The sequence below is a fragment of the Plecotus auritus genome, assembly GCF_963455305.1.
Source record: "Plecotus auritus genome assembly, chromosome: 5".
NCBI classification, from domain to species: Eukaryota; Metazoa; Chordata; class Mammalia; order Chiroptera; family Vespertilionidae; genus Plecotus; species Plecotus auritus.
Window position 1 is genome coordinate 23,558,728 of NC_137776.1, and position 18,863 is coordinate 23,577,590.

Below are 18,863 nucleotides of genomic sequence, written 5' to 3' on the forward strand. Positions count from 1 at the left end.
GTCTCAGCCCTCAAGGATCAGGTCGGGCCCCAGTATGTGGCATGTATGGAGAGGGGGTATAGGCTGCTGTGGGAAGGAAGGAGCATCTGGGTTTTCCTCCCTGCTTCTCCTGGCTCCCTCGGGTCAAATGCCTGGGCTTCAGGGAAGTGTCATGGAGAATTTGGACTCAGAACTTCTCGTACAAGAGGACTTGGATAACTTACAAAGGGAAGAAAGTGGAACTGGCATTGTGGGCCATGTGGAGGCAAAATGAAGCTTCCTACAGATAGGGTTTTTATTCACATCTCTGCTTTCCCCAGAGCGCTTTGATGGGTACAATACTTTTAAAAATAATCTCCTGAACTTCTTTCAGAGACCACCAGAGGGTGCACAGAGCCCAGTTTCCCTATTAAAAGGGACCATCAGAACCTGCAGGACATTTAGGGAACTCAGAATGGTAGGCAGGAGAAAGGATGAAAGGAAGCAAGGAGACCCAGAGACAGTTTAGGTTAAGCTGCTAGGGTTCCAGACTATCTGGGATGCCTGCCTCCCCATCTTTACTTCCAGGTCCAGGGGAGAGGGGCGGAGTGGAGAGTGTATGGGGTGGGTGATACTGGACATTCTTCTCCATGATGCCAGAGAAGGAAACTGAGGCAGTGGCATGAACTGATACCAACCCAAGCATGTTAAAAGGAATTCAGAGGAAGTAGCATGATACAGTGAACAAAAGGCCTAGTTTGCTAGCTCGACCTTGATCAAATCAGTTAATCTCTCTGAGCCTCAGTTTTCCCGTTATGAAATGGGGGGAGGGGGGTGCCTGGTAGTTTTTAGTACATTGTAAGAGTACACTGCAATCTTTAAAGTGCTAGTCACTTGTTAGTGGTCCATCTTCTGTAACTGAGCCTAGCAGGAGTCTGGGAACAGCTATCTGTGAAGGGTGAGAGTAATGGCTCGATAGGCACCATTTTAACCATTATCCTGGCCCTCTTTAAGATCAGGCTCTTGCACTGCTGCCTGGGAAGGAGGCTGGAAGCAGAACTCAAAAATATCCCATCATACCCGCCCCCTCACTTGCTGACCCAGTTGCTCAGCCCCAGACACAATCTGAGCCACCAAGGCTTCCTGCTGGCTGAGTGATGGAGGACATGTGGAATCAAGGAGATGGGGGGAAAGTACTGAGATGCTCCAGATGTGTGAGTGACCATATCAGGAACAGCCTGAATGCAAGATAGATGGGGAAGCTGGCTGGAAGGGCCAGGAGCAGCTGTAGGCTGAGAGCTCAAGAAACATTTCCCCTTCCCTTCAGTGACTAAACAAACTAGATGTTTGGGAGACTGAAGCAACAAGCTATGCTCCCTTACCTTGCTGAGGGGTGGTGGCCCCTGAGACCTAGACAATAGGACAACAAGCTGCCTTATCAGTCTGGGACTCCTTCCCTCTCTTCTTCACCAAGACAAACTTCTCTGGCAGAGCATCAGGACCGAGGGTCCACCTGTTCTCACCCTGGTGCCTCCCCAGCACTCCCTTCCCTGCAACCTCCTCCAGAGCTGCCACAGCTGGAACCATTCTCAGAGCTGCCTTTCAGCCATGGTGCTCCCCCACCCTCAGTGGCCCCTGTAATTGTGGTCTCAGGCTGCGCTGAGGCTGCTGCGGGGGCTGGGGCTGGGCTGAGGGCCAGAGCCCAGGGCAGGGCCAGGGTGGGGCCTAGGGGCTGCCCATGGTGTGGGTCATATGAGGCTGGGGCAGGCACTCTTTCTGGGCTTCATCTGCACATAGGCCAAGACCCTACATATGCCCTCTCCCCCCGAACTACGGAGAGGTGCCCCAGGCTTGGTGCTTCTAAACCCTCATGACATCAGGCCAGAACCACGCCCTAGTGCAAGCAGGGCTTGGGCAACATTATTTGCCTCCTGGGGGTTTCGAAGAAAGGGCCTTCTCCCTCTCCTCTACATGTCTATGGTTCATGAACAGTAGAGGGTGGGAGAGCAAAGAGACCCTCCCTCATTAGATGGAGGCTGAAGGAAAAAATCAGCCACTCAAGAAGATCAGTGTTTCCCAAATGTGATCCTCACAAAAATCACTTGGGATGCCAGTTAGAAATGCAGATGTCCAGGCCTTGCCCCTGGAAAGGATGATTCAGCCTCTTGGGAGTGGAAGCAGTATTTCCCACAATGGTCCACCCCAGGGGATACATATGATGCATGGGTACTGGGAAATGCTAGTGTGAGCACTAGACAGGGAGTAAGGATTAGGAACCCATTCCTAATTGAGCGTGTTCCTTTCTGGACCTCAGTTTCCCTCGCAGCCAATGGGAGCATGACTTCCCAGTCTAGCTTGCCCCTGCTGGGGCCCTCTCTCACCCTGGGTTCATGCCTCCTTCCTGTGTTGAGTCTGGTGTTGCCCTATCCCTCTCTATACCCTTCCCAAAGTCTAGTTCCACATTTCCTGTGCCTGTAGCATGGTGCCTGCAACATGGTGGGAGAGAGAGGTGGGGGCAGAGGGCAGCTGGGGTCAAACAAGGCTCTGGCTGACACAGACTGCTTCCTCCCCCCCCCCCCCTGCTGTTTTTGTGCTGTCCAGCCAATCTTCTCCCCCTCCTCCTTGCCACCCCCATCCCCCACAGCCTCAAGCCCTTAATTCCTGACAGCTGCAGTGGCTGCAGGCAGAGATGGGGAAATGAAGGAGGGAGTATGCCATCAGCCTGCTGTTGCTCAGGCTGCCTCCACCACCTGACAGTCTAGGGACAGAGAGGGCCCCACCCCTCTCCACCAATTCCCCAGGGTGGGCCAATTCCAGGAAAGGGCCCCTTTTGTCTCTGAGGCCAGAGGTTCCGTAGTTTGTCCTTAAACCAGTAGTGGCTCTCTTCAGAGAGATTAGACAGTGAGGTTGGCAGGGAGGTGTGTATATAAAGTGGGAGGCTTGTGCCCATTTTAGAGAGGAGGATGCTAAGGCCTCAGCGGGAGTAGGATTCACTATCAGGGCACAGATTAGAACCAGAATCAGGCACTGAAGCCTTTATCCCAACCCTCTGGCTCTCTGGCGCTTGCCTGGATCTAGTACACTCACCCTATATTGAGGTGAGCCCAGTGTTCAGCTACGGAGAGAGGACAGGAAGGGATCCCAGAGAGGAGTGGGCCTGGGACTGAGCCGGAAGCTGGTGTTGGGGAGCTCCCAGAGGACCAACTACAGGTGGCAGGGCCAGGGAAAGCAGTACTCAGTGTTGGGGCAGTTGCTGCTGTGCTCAGGATCAAGCAAACTGGTTTTGGTTCCAACTCTTCCACCTACTTGCTGTGTGACCTTGAGTAAGTCACGACCCTCTCTGAACCTAAATATTTTCTTGTGAATAAAAGAGGGTGAAATAAGGCGCCCTTGAAGCACACCTTTAGGATTAAAAGGCTCTCTAACCCCACCCCTCCCAGGGTGTGCCACCTCTGGGTGCTCTGCGCCCAGACAAGCATTTACTACTAGAGTCCCAGCAATTTTATCTTCACTGGCTGGATGAGATGACTAGATGAGGGGGGCCTCATTAACCTCATTTCACAAAGGAGCAAAGGGTGCCTCAGTAAGCAGCAGGCACCTGTTTAAGGTCACACAGCGAAGGAGAGCAAGATCCAGAAGCTGCCAAACCCCTCTTTGCAGGATTCAACACCTGCCTCGCCAGCCAAGCCTGGGAAGTCCCCCCTGAAGTTGGGGGGGGGGCGAGCCCTTCCCCCTCCAGCCCTTGCAGGTGTGTGTATTGGGGGGGGACCGCTCCCCAGCAGCTGTGTCTCAGCCAGGCACCCACACCTCCCAGTAACACACACCTTCCAACACAAACCAGCACATCCGTCCGGAGTACTGGCACCTCCCTGTGCCTGCGCGCACAGACCCCAGCCCTCTCCTCCCCTACCCCCCGCGTGTCCGCTCCCACCCAGAGTCCTGAGCGGACGCAGTGGCCTCAGGACGCGTACACGCCTCCACTCCTCCACCCCGTCGTGACGTCACGTGGGGTAGAGCCCTGAGACACTCTGGGGGGTGGGGAGGCGGCGGAGCTCCCTGAGCTGGGACAGTCACTCACTCTCTGGGCGGCGAGGCCAGGCACAGACAGCGCCGCCCCCCCACAGCCCCCACCCGGCTCGCCCTACACGCCCTTGGAAGCGAAGGCTCTGCGGGGCAGGGCTGGGGGGCTGCCCGGCACCCCAGCCTCTCGTCCCCAGCCCGCAGCACCTCCGGGCCCCCCTTACCCTCAAGAGGCACCAGGAGTTGTCGCAGGGGGGCCTCGGGAAATTCCCTGGACCCCTGTGCCAGGAGGTGCCCGGTGCGCCCGCCCGCTACCCCCCCCCCGGGGGCGGTGCCCGGGGGCGCTGCCCCATGGAGCGGGGAGGCGGGCGCCGTCTGCTCCCGGAGCCGTGACCCAGGTCGGAGCTCTGTGTCGCAGCCACCCCGACCCCCGCGGATCATGCGCCGTTGCCCCTGGCTCGAGGGTCCTGCCGGGCTGTGAGCCCCCTACTCCCCGCCCATCACGGCCCGCGCGCCATGGGCAGCACCCACCCTTGCCCCTGGCTGCGGCTTCTCCGACCTGGGCCCCAGCCGCGGCCCGCGCTCTGCGCGCTCCTGTTCTTCCTACTGCTGCTGGCTGCCGCCCTGCCCAGGTGAGCCCTCACCTTATGCTCCGCCCTCCTAGAGAACTGGGACCCCCAGCCACAGAGGCCTCTGGGGACCCTGGAAGGAGGGAGGGACAGTGTCGCAGGAAAGTCCTGCTGCCCAATGAAAGACAGTGTCCTCATAGGAGGGTGTAGAACTGGTGACAGAATATGGGCAGTCCAGGGAGACAGGGCAGTGCCCAGGAGAGTGATGGCTACTAGAAGGGAAGGTGTGTGTGTGTGTGTGTGTGTGTGTGTGTGTGTGTGTGTGTAGCAAGTACCAAGTTGGAGTCAGTGCTGTGCTGGGGGCATGCATCCCCACCCCAGGAGTAAGTTCAAACTGCCTTGCTCCACCTTGGAGATGGCTCACAGGCAAGGACAGGGTTGGGGGTTGGAAGGGTGTAGCCCAGGTGGGGTCAGTGAGGTACTGAAGATGGAAGGGTTCTGTGTGTGTGTGTGTGTGTGTGTGTGTGTGTGTGTGTGTGGTGTTTGAGTGAGCCCAGCAAGCTGTGTTATGTAAATGGCAGTCTGTGTGCACATGTATGTGAATGTGAGAGCTCCTAGATGTTAAGATGAACACATGTGTGTACTTGAGTGTCTGTGAGTGCAACTATGTCTGGTGAAGTATGCATGTGTTGTGTGTCTGTGTGTGTAACTATGTCTGGTGAAGTGTGCATGTGTTGTGTGTCTGTGTGTGTAACTATGTCTGGTGAAGTGTGCATGTGTGTAAGTGGGTTTGGGTGTTCACCTCAATGTGTCTTCAGGAATATGTCTGAAACATGTCTTAAAGAGTGGTCTTCTGGGGAGTGCTGTGTGGGTAAGCATCTATGTCTGCAGATGTACTTATAAAATACTGTGTGTGCAGGCATTCCAAATGTGTGCATTTGCACATGTTTATCTGTGTGGGTGTGCAGCTGGGTGGGTTTTGTTGGAGTTGATGCTGGTGAGAAGGTCAAGGATGCTTTAGGGGTACACTCATGGGCCCAAACTCAAAGGCCAGGGGATTATAGCCTTTGGGACAGACTGTATTGTTAGATGGTGTCCTCCTAGTTCCCCAAACACTCACCCACCCCCATCCCACTCTGCAGGTCTGCACCCAACGACATTCTGGGCCTCCGCCTTCCCCCGGAGCCCGTGCTCGACGCCAACACCGTGTGCCTGACATTGCCCGGCCTGAGTAGGCGGCAGATGGAGGTGTGCGTGCGCCACCCTGATGTGGCTGCCTCAGCCATCCAGGGCATCCAGATTGCCATCCACGAATGTCAGCACCAGTTCCGGGATCAGCGCTGGAACTGCTCTAGTCTCGAGACTCGAAACAAGATCCCCTACGAGAGTCCCATCTTCAGCAGAGGTAGCTCCCCCTCATCTTGCCCCTCTGCCTGCCCCATCCAGCACCTCCACCTTAGAACCTATCTGCCAGCCATCCCCAACCCACTCCCTCAAGCTGGCAACCTCCTCAGGTGCCCATTTGCCAGCCATGCTATCTTTATCTGGTCTCAGAAATGCCCCGACAGTGAGGGGGGTGAGGGGCAGACAAATGGGGAAGAGTTGGCTTGAGGCTGGGCTGTGTGGTCCCAGGGTGGCAGGTTCCATGCCTGAGAAGAGGACCCCTGAGTTATCCTGCCCTGTCATTGGCACTGCATTATCTCAGGCCCAGGAACTATCTATATCTGTGACCTGCCTCAATTACCCTCCACCTAGCAAACAGCATTGAGGTTAGAGAGCCTGTAATAAAGTACCCAGAATCAGCATGAAGAGGCATGGGGGACTTTTGCCAAATGGCGTAGGTGAGGGAAACCTGGGCAGGTAAAAGGTCTGTACTTCCGAAGAAGCTCTTCCCAGCAGGGTATGCCACCAGCCTCTGTGTCATCCTCACCTCCCTGGAAAGCTCTCTCTGAATCAGAGGCACTGGGTGTGTGTGCCTCCAGCCTAGTAGGCCTGGAGGCCCTGCCAATTTCTTTTTCCCTCACAACACAGAGAAACTTAAGACTCCTGCCCTCCCTCCTCACTGCTAGGTGACCCAGGTCTCACCTGGGCAGTCCCTAGAATGGCTTGGGCTGGAGATCTAGGAAGGTTTTGTCACTCATTTCTGCTCACACCTACCTCCTGGGTTGATATCTTAGGCCTTGACTCAGGTGCTGTGGGAAAGATGGGGGTCCTGCCTCCTAGCTGGGCCTGGCTGGATACCTATCTCTCCTACTCAGCTGCTTAGGTGAGACAATGTGGGGACCTGTGCGGGACAGTGTGGGGACCTAGCTCTTTGGGACTTGTCCAATTCTTGGTTGACGGTGAAGGGGGAAGGAGGGGTACTCGTATACCCTTTGGCCTAGGGGCCTGAGGCTTTTGGGAGAATAGGCTCCAAGGGACCCCAACTTCAGAGAGAACTTAGAAAGCCAGCGCCTTCCCTTTTTCACCAGGACCCCTCCCAGGACCCCTCTGAGTATTCCCAGTTTCCCCCAGCCCAACCCCAGGCCGCCCGCCCCGCCCCCGCGCGTTCTCCCTCCTGCCTCCCCCGCGAGCCCGGGGCGCTGTTTCTCCCTGGCGGAGCCCAGCCCGACGCGTGTGGCGGCATGCAGCCGCGAACTAATCCCCGCGGGCCGCAGCAGACGGCTCCCGGGCCCAGCCGCGCCGCTCTGAGAGGGCGCCCCCCGCCCGGCCCTGCGCTCCCGCCCCGCCCCGCCCGCCCCGCTGCTCTCGAGCCTCTCCAGCCACTGGAGGGCGGCGGGCCCGGACCCCGGCTGGCCGGCCCACCGGCGCCCGCCCCGCCCTGCTCCGCTGAGCGCCGGCCAACACGAAGTGACAGGCCTCCGCATATGTCACGCCCTGGCCAGGCCGGCGCTGGCCGCCGCCGCGCGCCTGCTCCCACTCCGGGTGGGTCTCTAGGTCACTCGAGTTCCCCGAAGCCACGATCTCCCCGCAGCGCCCGGGCCGCACAGTGAGGACACCGTAGTACTTTGCTTCGGTTCCGCTCCCTGGGACTCAGGCGGGCTCTGAGCTTCTCAGCCCTGCCGCTTCCGAAGGGGCGAGGCAAAACTAGCTCTTTACCCCTCCTGGCCTCGGCGCCCCTCTTCCCTTCCGGTCCTCCTGAGTGAGCCAGGCGTTCCGATGGCTGCGCCTGGCGAGGCCCGTGCGCCCGGTGGAGGACGCAGGGTCTTGGACACTGGGGGCGAGTTCCGAGCGGTGGAACCGAGCGGGCTTGGCGCGGCGCCAGGCGCTCCCGGGTTCACCTGCAGTTTAATAAGCGGGAGGTGAGCTGGGGGGACGGTAGGGGGAGAGGTTAGGGGTGGAGGGGGAGACTTGCCAGGGCTAGCCGGGGCGGGGCGGCGCCCAAAGCGGGGAGGGGGCGGGACAGCGACTCCTGGGCTTGGCAAGGAGGCTGGGCTCCTTCCTTCGGCCTCAGAACACCGTCGCACACCTCTGCGGCTTCTGCTCCCAGCATTGCGACACCTCATTTGTACCTCTCCCTCGAGGAGGGGACTCTAGGCTTCTGGAAAGGTATTGCCACTCCCCCCACAAAGGACCTCTCTCATCTTCACCTCTCAGTTCACCCTCATCGGGGTCATTTCCTGGTCTGCCCTGGCCCATCGACCTGAAGGACTAGCTGAGTTTAAATCCCATGGGACCACTTTTGGTGGCAGCCAGGCCCTGGTATAGGCCCTTTCCACAGTTTCACTTCTTTTAAAGCTATGTGGGACCAGGTGACCTCAGTTCTGCCACATAGAATATCAAGGTGCTGAGCCCCCTTCTGACCCAGGCTGCCCATAGGGTTTCTTGAAGGTGCATCCGCCATGTTTAAAATACAGAAACTGCTAGGAAGAGGTGGTCCCTTGGGCCTTCCATTTTAATGCTGTTACTGTCATCTAATTGTTCTGGCACCTTTCCTGAGATGGGTTGGGCTGAGGGATGGGGTTCTAATGTAGGAGAGAGAAGGAAAGGAGGTTGAGTACCTGGAGTGTGTTCTTGGGAAGGCAGGGCATATAACAGGGCTTTACCAAGCCAAGGAGAGGAGATCGGTGTGTGTGTGCTGAAGCCTGGGGTTGGGGGATAAGAAGAGGGGCCTCTAGGAAGCTAGAGTCAGAAAAAAAGCTGTGAGAGGACTCCCAGTCCATACTGGCTGTTTTATCCAGCCCAGGGGCAGCCGTGACCTAAGTGTCAAGGGCACTGGTATTCCCAGCTTTTAGTTCTAGGACCCAGAGGGTTAGTGCCTGGGTGGGTGGAGTGTTGGCAGAAGACCAGCTAGAGGGAAGCTCTTCCTTGTGAGAACTAGAGAACCCATATCTCACTCAGGGACCAGAGGGAGATTTGAGGAAGGGGCTACTTCAGGCTGGACTTGGACTCTGGAGTGAGAAGGGATCCGAGGACAGGGAGAGGTTTGATGGAGGAGACTGCAGTAGATTCACACAGCAGGTTCTGGAGCTCCCACACAGTTTAGGTACTGCCCTCCCTAAGGCCCAGACCCACCGGAAAATGATAGAAGGCACAGAAAGCCCCACAGCAAGCCAGGCTCCTAGTGCAGGAGAAGCCAGCAAATTAGAGTCCAGCCTCTGTTCTCCAAGGTTTTGGTTCTTTCTTCTCCCACGTCCTTTTCACATTCATCCTCAGAGAGTCTTGGTTTCATGCCTAGGTCTCCAGGCTTGGGGTATGTGGTAAAACTCAGATGGGGACACAGAGGCACAGGCAATCATATCCCAAGGTCACCTAAGGTCCCATTATTCTAATGGCATCCAATAAATCAGACAACACATACTAAGTGCTTGCTGTGTGCCAAGCACTCTTCTAAAGCACTTTATCTGTACTTTAGGGTCCTCAAACAATCCCCATTCGTAGGTCCTATTATTATCCTCCTTTTACTAATGAAGCTAAGAGTGGTTAGGTAACTTGCGTTTAGTCACACAGCTAGTAAGTGAGCTGTAGAACCAGGACTCAAGTGCAGGCCAGCTAACTTTAGAGATTCCACTCAACTTCTGCCATACTGCCTCCCAAGTTAAAGGCCACCATGATCTCTGTGCCCAGAGGTGAACTGGGCAATGTAAGAGTAGTCCAAGAAATGAAACTGACATGCACACACACTCCTACCCATATTTGTGCAAGCATGTAGCCACATTCAGTGTCATCCCTAAGTGTTGCCATATCCACACAACTCTCTCCCTCTCAGCCCAGGCACATGAGCACGCACAGATTGTTTGCACAGAGGGAATGGGGACCAGACCTTTCCCCTTTCCTGTCTGATTCAAATGGGCAGGGCTCAAGCTTCTCTATTCACTCCAGGTTCCCACTGGCTCCTGAATCCTCTCTCCTCCACACTCCCCTACCCTCCAAATCTCCTCCCCCAGCCCTTTCCTGGCCATTGGCTTCAGCCTGTAGCAGCAGCTGACTCCACTTAGATGCTGGCAGTCCCTGTCCCAGATCAAAGGCAGAGAGGCTAATTGTGCGTCTTAACGAGCCCCCCACCCCCACCCCAACCAATGCTCCGGGCAGCCCAGCTGGCCATGGCCCCACCCCTCTCCCCCTCCAGCTGGCCAGATGGCACAGTGCCTGCGTCTGCTCCAGACAGTCGGGGCCAGGACCGAAACTGGGGCCCTGAATGGGAACTGGAGGCAGACCCAGTGGGCTGGACTTCTCGAGGCCTGGATGCTTAGAACAGAAGGTGGCCACACAAACTCTGCCTGGTCACACCTACATGGGGCTGTGACAGCTACTAGAGACCATGGAATGGTTTCTTTTGCTGCCTGTGGTAGGTATGGGTGGTCATTGCAGGCTGTGAACTACATTTCTCCAGATTCCTCCAGCCTATCCTTGAATGTAACAGAGCCTAGAATATGATGGTTGGCTTAGCACATCCCCCTGGACCAGCCTCTTGCTCTTTCCTGGTGCCATCCATAGTCAGGGCCATGGGAACTGGCAACTGGGCTACCTGGTTTCTTACTCAGCAGCAGGTCTTCCCTGTCAAAAGGCCTTCAGCAGAAAGTTGTCAGGCCTGGAAACTGGGAGAGCTGGGGCTAGGTCCAGCTCCATAACCCCCATCACCTTGGGCATCTCCCTTTCACTGTGTGTGTGTGTGTGTGTGTGTGTGTGTGTGTGTGTGTTTGGGGGGTAGATTTCTGAGGTCTGGGCTTCCTCTCGAGGTCTGAATATTACCATTTGTCTAAGGAGCAGGCTGATGACTCCCTCAGCAATAAGAGAAGTGCTTCAGAGTTCCATAGACAAAAGGCAATGGATAAACACAGGGTGTGCTCCTCAGCGTGAATCTGTCCTCCTTTCTCTTGGGCCCCACCTCCCAGAGCAGTATCTACTCCTCTGCAGCTGCCACCAATTCCCAGTATCCCCTTTGAAGGCTCCAGCAAATACACATCCCTTCTTGTCTGTTCATAGCTGGCTTCTTATGAAAGATCCCAAAGATACCACAAGTTGGAAAGATAAAATAGAGAGGGACAGTCTGCTGTATGGGCTTCTGGTGACCCAAGTAATTTATTGTAGAGTGGGTTATGAGCTTCTGGGCTCTGTCCCCGATCAGGGAAACAAAAAGCAATGGCCTGAAACTATAGAAATAGTGAGTGAGGTCAGACAGCAGGAAGAACTTAATAGTTAATGTTTATATAGTACTTACTATGAGTAAGGTATTTTTCTAAGTACTTTAAATTTACTAACTCATTTAATCCTTGGAACAACAGTGAGGCAGATAATAATAACCCTGTTTTACAGATGAGAAAAGTGAGACACAGAGAAGTCAAGTCACTTGGCCAAGGTCATATAGCTATTGACATCTAGTAAGTGGAAGAGCCTAGATTTGAACCCAGGCAATCTGATTTTAAGTTCATAATCTTAACTACTACTATATATCTTGGGGTTTTTTGTTTGTTTTTTGTTTGGTTTGGTTGGGCAGGAAGAGAAGGACAGGGGCCTGTAGTGCACATGGTGAGGTTGGGCTAGGGTCTCTGTCCAGTCTTGGTTGACTCTCTGGAGCTGTAAGTCCTCTGAGAGCTTGTCCTTCCATTCTTTGATGCTGAATGGAAGGCCCTAGTTTTTCCTCCGAACCTTGGGCCTCCCCCAAGGCCTTCAGCCTCTGGCTAGTTTTGGGCTTCCTCAGCAGAGGCCCATGGCAAAGGTAGATTCTCCTCTTTGTATAAGGACTATTATTACTTTTAGCTTCTTTCATTGCTCACACAGGTTCAGAGACTGGTCAGAAACTTGTACCAGAACCTGCTCATAGCTGGTCCTTTCTCAGATGCAGAATAAGCAACAAGCAGCTGTGGGTCTGGGAGCCAGATACTCTTCTGCAAGTAGGCCTTCCCCTGCCACAGGCCCAGACCTACCAGGGATGTCCCAGAGAAAAGCTCAGGCTGGGAACACCAAGGAGGAAAGCAGTGTAGATAAGTCAGTGGCCAGGTTGACCCAGCCCTGAGCCCCTGAGAGTGGCTCATGAGGGAGTCTTTTTGCCCCCCCTCCCACCCCACCTACCACCACCAGCATCTCAGGGAAAGTGTCTGCCTTAGCTTGTGCTTCCCTCTCAGTTTTCAACACTTTTATGCTTGACCCCATGCAAGGCACAGGGCTCACCTCTAGCATCCCTCAAACAACCTTCAGCTGACCTAGATGTTCAGGAATGTCTTGTGGACAGAAAAAGGGGAAATTCTGCCAATTGATTTCCCTGCCTCTCAATTCTGGCCCCAGAAAGGTTCTATGGTGAACCTGGAGGCGGGGAGGGCACCAGGCAGGCAATCTTGGGGCCAGGAGCTTTAGGAGGACACCAGCGCCTCTGACTTACCCATCTGCCCAACATTTCCTGCAACCTAGAATTCCATCACTGGTGATTTATTCTTTAGGTTACCTAATTTGCCTTCTTTCTGCAGGCTTATTTTTACAATGCAAATATTATGAGAGAGGTAATAGATTAAGTCCCTGATTTTGTTTTATTTTAAATATATATCCAGTCCACAACCCAGGCATGTGCCCTGACCAGGAATTGAACCTGGGACTCTTCAGTCCGCAGGCCAACACTCTACCCACTGAGCCAAACAAGCTACGGCAAGTCCCTGATTTTAAAAAAGAATGTTTAACAGATATGGTACCTTCTGTCCAAAAGGAGAGATGTAGACACAAATTCTGAGCTTGCTAAGGGTGATGTTAATGAAACAGGGAAATCAGTGCCAAAAAGGGGGGTTATGAGGGAGACTCCCTCCACCTGCATCCTCTGGGCAGAACTTCTGGTGTGCTTTATGACCCCCTTTGACTCGGTGCCCTGTAACAGGCCTTCTCCCAACACTGGGCTTCAGTTTCCCCTCTGTATGGTGAGAAGCTTGGGTAGGGAAGGCAGAGGGATGGTTTGTCAAGGCTGCTCAGAGCCTAAGTTTCCTGGATCTCTACCTGCAGGTTTCCGAGAGAGTGCCTTCGCATATGCCATCGCTGCAGCTGGCGTCGTGCACGCAGTTTCCAATGCCTGTGCCCTGGGCAAACTGAGGGCCTGCGGCTGTGATGCATCCCGGCGTGGGGATGAGGAGGCCTTCCTTCGGAAGCTGCACCGCCTACAGCTGGATGCGCTGCAGCGGGGTAAGGGCCTGAGCCACGGGGTTCCCGAGCACCCAGCCCTGCCCCCTGCCAGCCCTGGCCTGCAGGACTCCTGGGAGTGGGGCGGCTGTAGCCCTGACGTGGGCTTTGGGGAGCGCTTCTCTAAAGACTTTCTGGACTCCCGGGAGCCTCACAGAGACATCCACGCACGCATGAGACTCCACAACAACCGAGTTGGGAGGCAGGTAAGAGCTACCCTTCCCAGCCTCTCACTCTACTCCCTCTGCCACGGCCCCTCCCCTTCCCCAGCTTGCCTCTCCTCTGGGAACCACATGGCTCCCCCTAACTCAGCAACTTTCTCATTGCCCCCTCCTAATTTAGTCAACGAACATGCATTGAATATCTACTGTGTGCCAGGCACTTGATTAGGCCTGGGGATAGAGGGCGGAAACAACCCCTGCCCTCATTAACTCACCCTCTGCTGAGCAGCCTGCTCTGCCCATTTCCTCTGGGAACAATGGTGAGAGACAGGGTTGTAGTCAGACCTCAGGGGTCTAGGCCTGGATCTGCCACACTCTCTCCTCCCCTATGAAGTGGGAAATTTGAACTGGATCATCCAGAAGGCCATCCACTCTAGTGTTCCATGATATCCTCTGCTGCAACCCCCTTCTCTCCCAACCATTCTGTGCAGAATGGGGAATTCCTCAAAGTGAGGTTCCTAGGAACCTCCGTAGAACTGTGTCCCAGTCTCCCCTACCCTCAAATGGTCATGCTACCTCCAATGTCTCATTCATTTAGAGAGAGAGAGAGATGAAAGTAATAATAAACTGGATTTATTGACTGCTTACTATGTGTTAGGTACTATTTGGAGCACTTTACTACATATTAGCCTACTTAGTCCATACAACTACCTATTGAGGGTACTATTATGAACCTCCAGTTAAGATATGGAAACTGGGGCACAGAGCAACTAAACTGACCGAAGGTGATGTAACCAGTGAGAAAAGCGTAGAAGCAGGATTTATCTCTGAGCACTTGAGCTCTGAGACCCTGCTCTTTTGCTTACAGCATAGTCTACTCTAGATGTACACCTACACTAAGGTGCCTCCTTAGCCTCATGGTAACTCAGCACTCCCTTTCCTGGCTATTCCACCCCTACCCTGCCCCTTCTCTTGCCCTGCCAGGCCTGCCCAGGCCTTGGTCCTGGGTTCCCTTCACTCTGGCTGGCACCTTCTCCATCTCACTCCCCTTTCTCCTGGCCCCTCAGTCAGGCTGGTTCACCCTCTCCTTCCAAAAAATCTCCAAGCTGATTTAGCTCTTCCCATTCTGCCTTAGAGGTGAAGTAAACTGAGGCATATCCACCCTCAGGTCAAGTCTAGCTCCCACCCAGCCCTGCCCTGTCCATGCAGCTCTTTTCCCAAGCTTCAGTACTATCCCAGCCCATACCAGCAGTGCCTCCTCCTCATCGTTAAACTGGTTAATTAATGGCTGCTGCCTGTGGGAAGCAGATGTTCTGGAGCTGTTGGCCAGGGGAGGCTTTGGGCTAGTTCCCACGTGGTGCTGACACCACAGGCTGCACATATAGGCTGAGGAGCCCTTTAAAACATGGATGAGCAGGGGGTCTGTCTGTGGCCCTCTTGCCCAGGTTGAGGGTCCCAGATCATTGCTCTCCCTGTCTGAGGGTGTATTTTTGATGTGGAATGGGGAGAGAGAAGGATGTGGTCAACTCCCTCTGGGTCCTCTGGTGAGGATAATGCCAAGGGCTTCTCTGGGAGGAGACTCCAGAGAAGAGCAGGGCGTGAGTAGGTTCTGTTCCCTACCTACCTCCTTTGGAGGTCTGGGAACCTCTCTCCACTTTCACTGGGTTGGCGGGTCTGGCTCTTTGGGTTCTGTTCCCATTCTGCTTTCAGGTAAAGCCTTTGAGCCCTGTTGGTGTTCTGTTTCCTAGGAGGGACTGTGGTACTCGGCATTGGACAGAATAAGCCCCAGACAGTATACTGTGGGGAGGGCTGTCTCTCCATCCCCTCCCCCCTCCTAGGTTCCCTGCAAAGGGTCTCATGGCCCAGAGGAGGAAAGAGGCTTTTTCAGACTCCCCAAAGCCCCCACTCACAGCCTGGAGCAAGGCCAGAGGCTTTGGGGCTGGGATGTAGTGGGGCCAGCAAACCCCTGCTCTTGGCCCCCACCTGAGGGATGGAAGGAGAGGGAATTTCCCTGAGGATCTGGGATCCCCCCTCAGGAAGCAAGAGCCTCCAGCCCCAAGGGCCCCCTGCAGGTGCTGGGGAAGGCGGGCAGGAGGAGGGGGGAGCAGGAAAGAGGGAATTCCCCCAAGGCCTGGCCTGGTGGGAGGTGGGTGCGAGAGCAGCAGAAGAGCAGGCAGATTTCTCTTCTGGACAGCCTGGCTCAGGGGCTGTGCGACCTCCGCCCTCCAACCCCGCTTGGGGCCTCAGTTCAATGGGAGGTGGTTTCAAAAGCCTCTGACTCTCTCAGACCAGTGTTGGAAGGAGGGCAGTGGGGTGGCCTGGGTCACTTCTCACCGTGCCTCCCTCTGCAGGCCGTGATGGAGAACATGCGGCGGAAGTGCAAGTGCCACGGCACCTCAGGCAGCTGCCAGCTCAAGACCTGCTGGCAGGTGACACCGGAGTTCCGCGCTGTGGGGGCGCTGCTGCGCAATCGCTTCCACCGCGCCACTCTCATCAGGCCGCACAACCGCAACAGCGGCCAGCTGGAGCTGGGCCCAGGGGGGGCTCCCTCCCCGGTCCCGGGCGTTCCCGGGCCACGCCGCCGGGCCAGCCCTGCAGACCTGGTCTATTTCGAGAAGTCTCCCGACTTCTGCGAGCACGAGCCGCGCCTGGACTCGGCGGGCACGGTGGGCCGCCTGTGCAACAAGAGCAGCGCAGGCCCCGACGGCTGTGGCAGCATGTGCTGTGGTCGGGGCCACAACATCCTGCGCCAGACACGCAGTGAGCGCTGCCACTGCCGCTTCCACTGGTGCTGCTTCGTGGTCTGTGAGGAGTGCCGCATCACTGAGTGGGTCAGCGTCTGCAAGTAGCAAAGGGCTCCCCTCCCTGAGACTGGCCCTTTCTCTGCTGCTTGAGATCTTGACAGAGTCGCCTTGGCTCCTGGGAGAGGAGGTTGAGTCACATGATCTTATAGGAACCTTACAGTTCTGAGGGTCCTCAAGTTTGTAATCACGGGAAAGTCTAGACCTCATCACTCACTTCTGTGGGCTCCAAGCTCCGGCTGCTCAGTTGGGCTGGGAATTGCCCCACATCCTGGGGTAAGTGTCAGCCACCAACCCCAAGCCTGTCTCCTTTCATCCTTCACCCCTTCCCCTGGAGTGGGAGGGAATGAATGGAAGCTGATAGGCAGCAGGAAGAGGATTGAAAAGAAGAAATGGACATAATTGAGCTGCAGAGATCCTAATGAGGCCCAGACATCCTCCCTGACAGGCTTCTGCCCCTCATCATTCAATTAACAAATATTTATTTTGCACTCTTTGTGGCCTGGTACTCTTCAGGGGATGAGGGGTGCTGGGAATACAGATGTGAATAAGAGAGACAGCACCTGCCCTCTTGGAGTTTACATTCTGGCTGGGGGAGATGGACAATAAACAAGTAAATACGTAAACAAGTTCATTTCAGACAATGTTCATTTCAAAATATTGCAATGCTATGTTCGATGAAGAAAATAAAGTGGGGTGCTGGATGTAGAGTAATTTGGGGGAGTGGGGCTCCTTTAGATAAAACCATTGATTGGTCCAGGAAGGCCTCTGGAGTTGTGATACTCTTGCTGGGGGCCCCATGATAAGGACAGTCACCCACAGATTGAGGGTGAGGGCTTTCCAGGCGGAAGCCATGTGAATGCAAAAGCTCTGATGAGGTATAGCAAAGAGGCCAGTGTGATTGGAGTGAAGAAATCAAGGGATAGATTAGCAGGAGAGTAGCTAGCTGGGTGCAGGGGAAGGGTCATATCATGTGTCCTAGGTCAAGGTAAGGAGTTGGGATTTTATTTAAGAGGAATGGAAACCTTCACAGGGTCTGAAGCAGGCACAGGCAAGTGTCATGGTCTAATTCCCACCTGGATTACTGCATGGGGAACTGGCTGAAGGAGGACAAGTTGACAGCAGGGGATCCAGTTAGGAGACTGTAGCTGTCTTCCAACCCAGAGATGGGGCCCAGACTGGATGGAGTGGAGGCAGGGGATGTTGACAAGGGGCTGGATCAAGAGCTCTTGATGCCAGAGCTCTAGCAGTCCAGCTTGTAGCTGAACCTTCTGCCACAAGCCAGGACGAGTGGCTGTGCCCAGCAGCACCCGTCAGCAGAGACAGGAGGCACTCTGAGAGGAGTAATCCTGGGCAAGACCCAGCTCAACCCAGCCCAGTGCCCCAGGGAGCAGGTGGGGTTAGGAGGTGCGGCTGGGAGAAGGGTGGCGGGGGAGGGCCAAGGAGACTCACTGTCTGGATTCTGGTCTCTCTGAGTCCAGGCAGGGGAGGTGGGGTATATAAGGCTGGGGTGGGGGAGGGAGGCATCCTTCCTGGACCTCTTGTGCCCCCAGATCCCCAACTCAGGGTGCCTTTAGGTCAGCAAGCACATCCCCATCTCCATGTCCCCATGAAAACACTGCTGAGCTGGTTCAGTGTCACACTCTCCTTGGCTCTCAGATCTGATGTTTTCTGGAACAGATCCTCAAAGAGGAGGTGGGAATGGAGAGGAAGGTGGGATCAGGATCTTAGGGAAAGAATACTTCACCTCTTCATCCAGGCCTCCTGCTGCTCACAGTTGGGGATCCTGCTCTCTGCCTCAGTTCACCCCAGAATGCCACCCTTCATGATCAACTGGACAAGGACAGAGTCTTATTCCTCTCCCCAATTGCCAGCCTACAAAAATCCCCCATATTTCCCTAGCCCTGTCCCATGTCTCCCTACCCCTAGGGAAGGGTAAGAAGGAAAGGACGCACCCCTGTAGGCCCACCAGCTGGGAGATTTGACCTCACTAGCTTGTCTTCAGCTCCTTCCCCTCCAATGCCTGCATCCCAGCAGCTCCCAGACATGCTAAGGCAGCATGGCCTTCCTTTCACATGCTCAGTTCTTCTGCCTCTATGGAATACAGTGTTTCTCTCACCATCCCCCAAAAGACAGCTCCACAGGCAGGCAGGCAGGCAGGCAGGTAAGAGTCCCCAGGGAGGAGGGGTAAGCAGGAGCAGCCAGACACACCTGCCTCATTCCTTTCCTCTTGTTCACCCAGGAGAGCTGTGGGGGCTGGGTTCCCTGCCATACCATCCTGAGGAGGAGGAGGGAAGGGGGGGTAATGGTGGCACGTGGGGAATGGAGGAATAGGGCGTGGGCACTTCCTCCCCCAGCAGTGTCCACTACAGCATAAGCTTTGGCCTCATCCTCCTCTGCCTTCCATGCTTAAGGAAGACAGAGCTGGGGGAGGAGAGACTGAAAATGGGCGATATAGGATCAGGGGTGGAATTTGGAGGCTGGAGGTGTAACTCTGGAGAGCTTGCTGCCTCTAGAAGGAAGGGTGGGCGGTGAGGTGTGGCAGGGGGCTGGACACCAGACCAGTTGAGTCATGGTGATCTGACATATGCTAGTCTGACATGTAAAGGAAGACAGGAAAAGTTGCGGAAGGAACAAATAGGGTGTTGCCCACCCCCATCCTCTCTGGGCCAAAAGCTGACTAGAGTCCTGAGACCAAAGCTGGATCCCATAATTGAACAGGCAGGGGTGTGTGGAATTTGGTAAGGGCCCGAAGG

The 18,863-nt window shown here is 55.3% G+C and overlaps 1 protein-coding gene across 1 annotated transcript; it reads left to right on the forward strand.

The window, feature by feature from the left end:
• The first annotated feature begins 4,315 nt into the window (after positions 1-4,315).
• WNT10A (Wnt family member 10A) lies at positions 4,316-16,734 on the forward strand. The gene is made up of 4 exons (XM_080669437.1): positions 4,316-4,610; positions 5,690-5,952; positions 12,972-13,351; positions 15,658-16,734. Exons 1-4 carry the CDS (start codon positions 4,495-4,497, stop codon positions 16,153-16,155), a joined length of 1,257 nt encoding a protein of 418 aa, XP_080525563.1. The 5' UTR covers positions 4,316-4,494; the 3' UTR covers positions 16,156-16,734.
• The last annotated feature ends 2,129 nt before the right edge of the window (positions 16,735-18,863 follow it).

What these genes read in the sequence shown, in the direction of transcription:
- WNT10A (XM_080669437.1), top strand. Translation starts at nt 4,495, where the DNA reads ATGGGCAGCACCCACCCTTGCCCCTGGCTGCGGCTTCTCCGACCTGGG. An exon ending in CTGGCTGCCGCCCTGCCCAG is followed by an intron (nt 4,611 to 5,689) that starts GTGAGCCCTCAC and finishes CCCACTCTGCAG; the next exon opens with GTCTGCACCCAACGACATTC. An exon ending in ACAACCGAGTTGGGAGGCAG is followed by an intron (nt 13,352 to 15,657) that starts GTAAGAGCTACC and finishes CTCCCTCTGCAG; the next exon opens with GCCGTGATGGAGAACATGCG.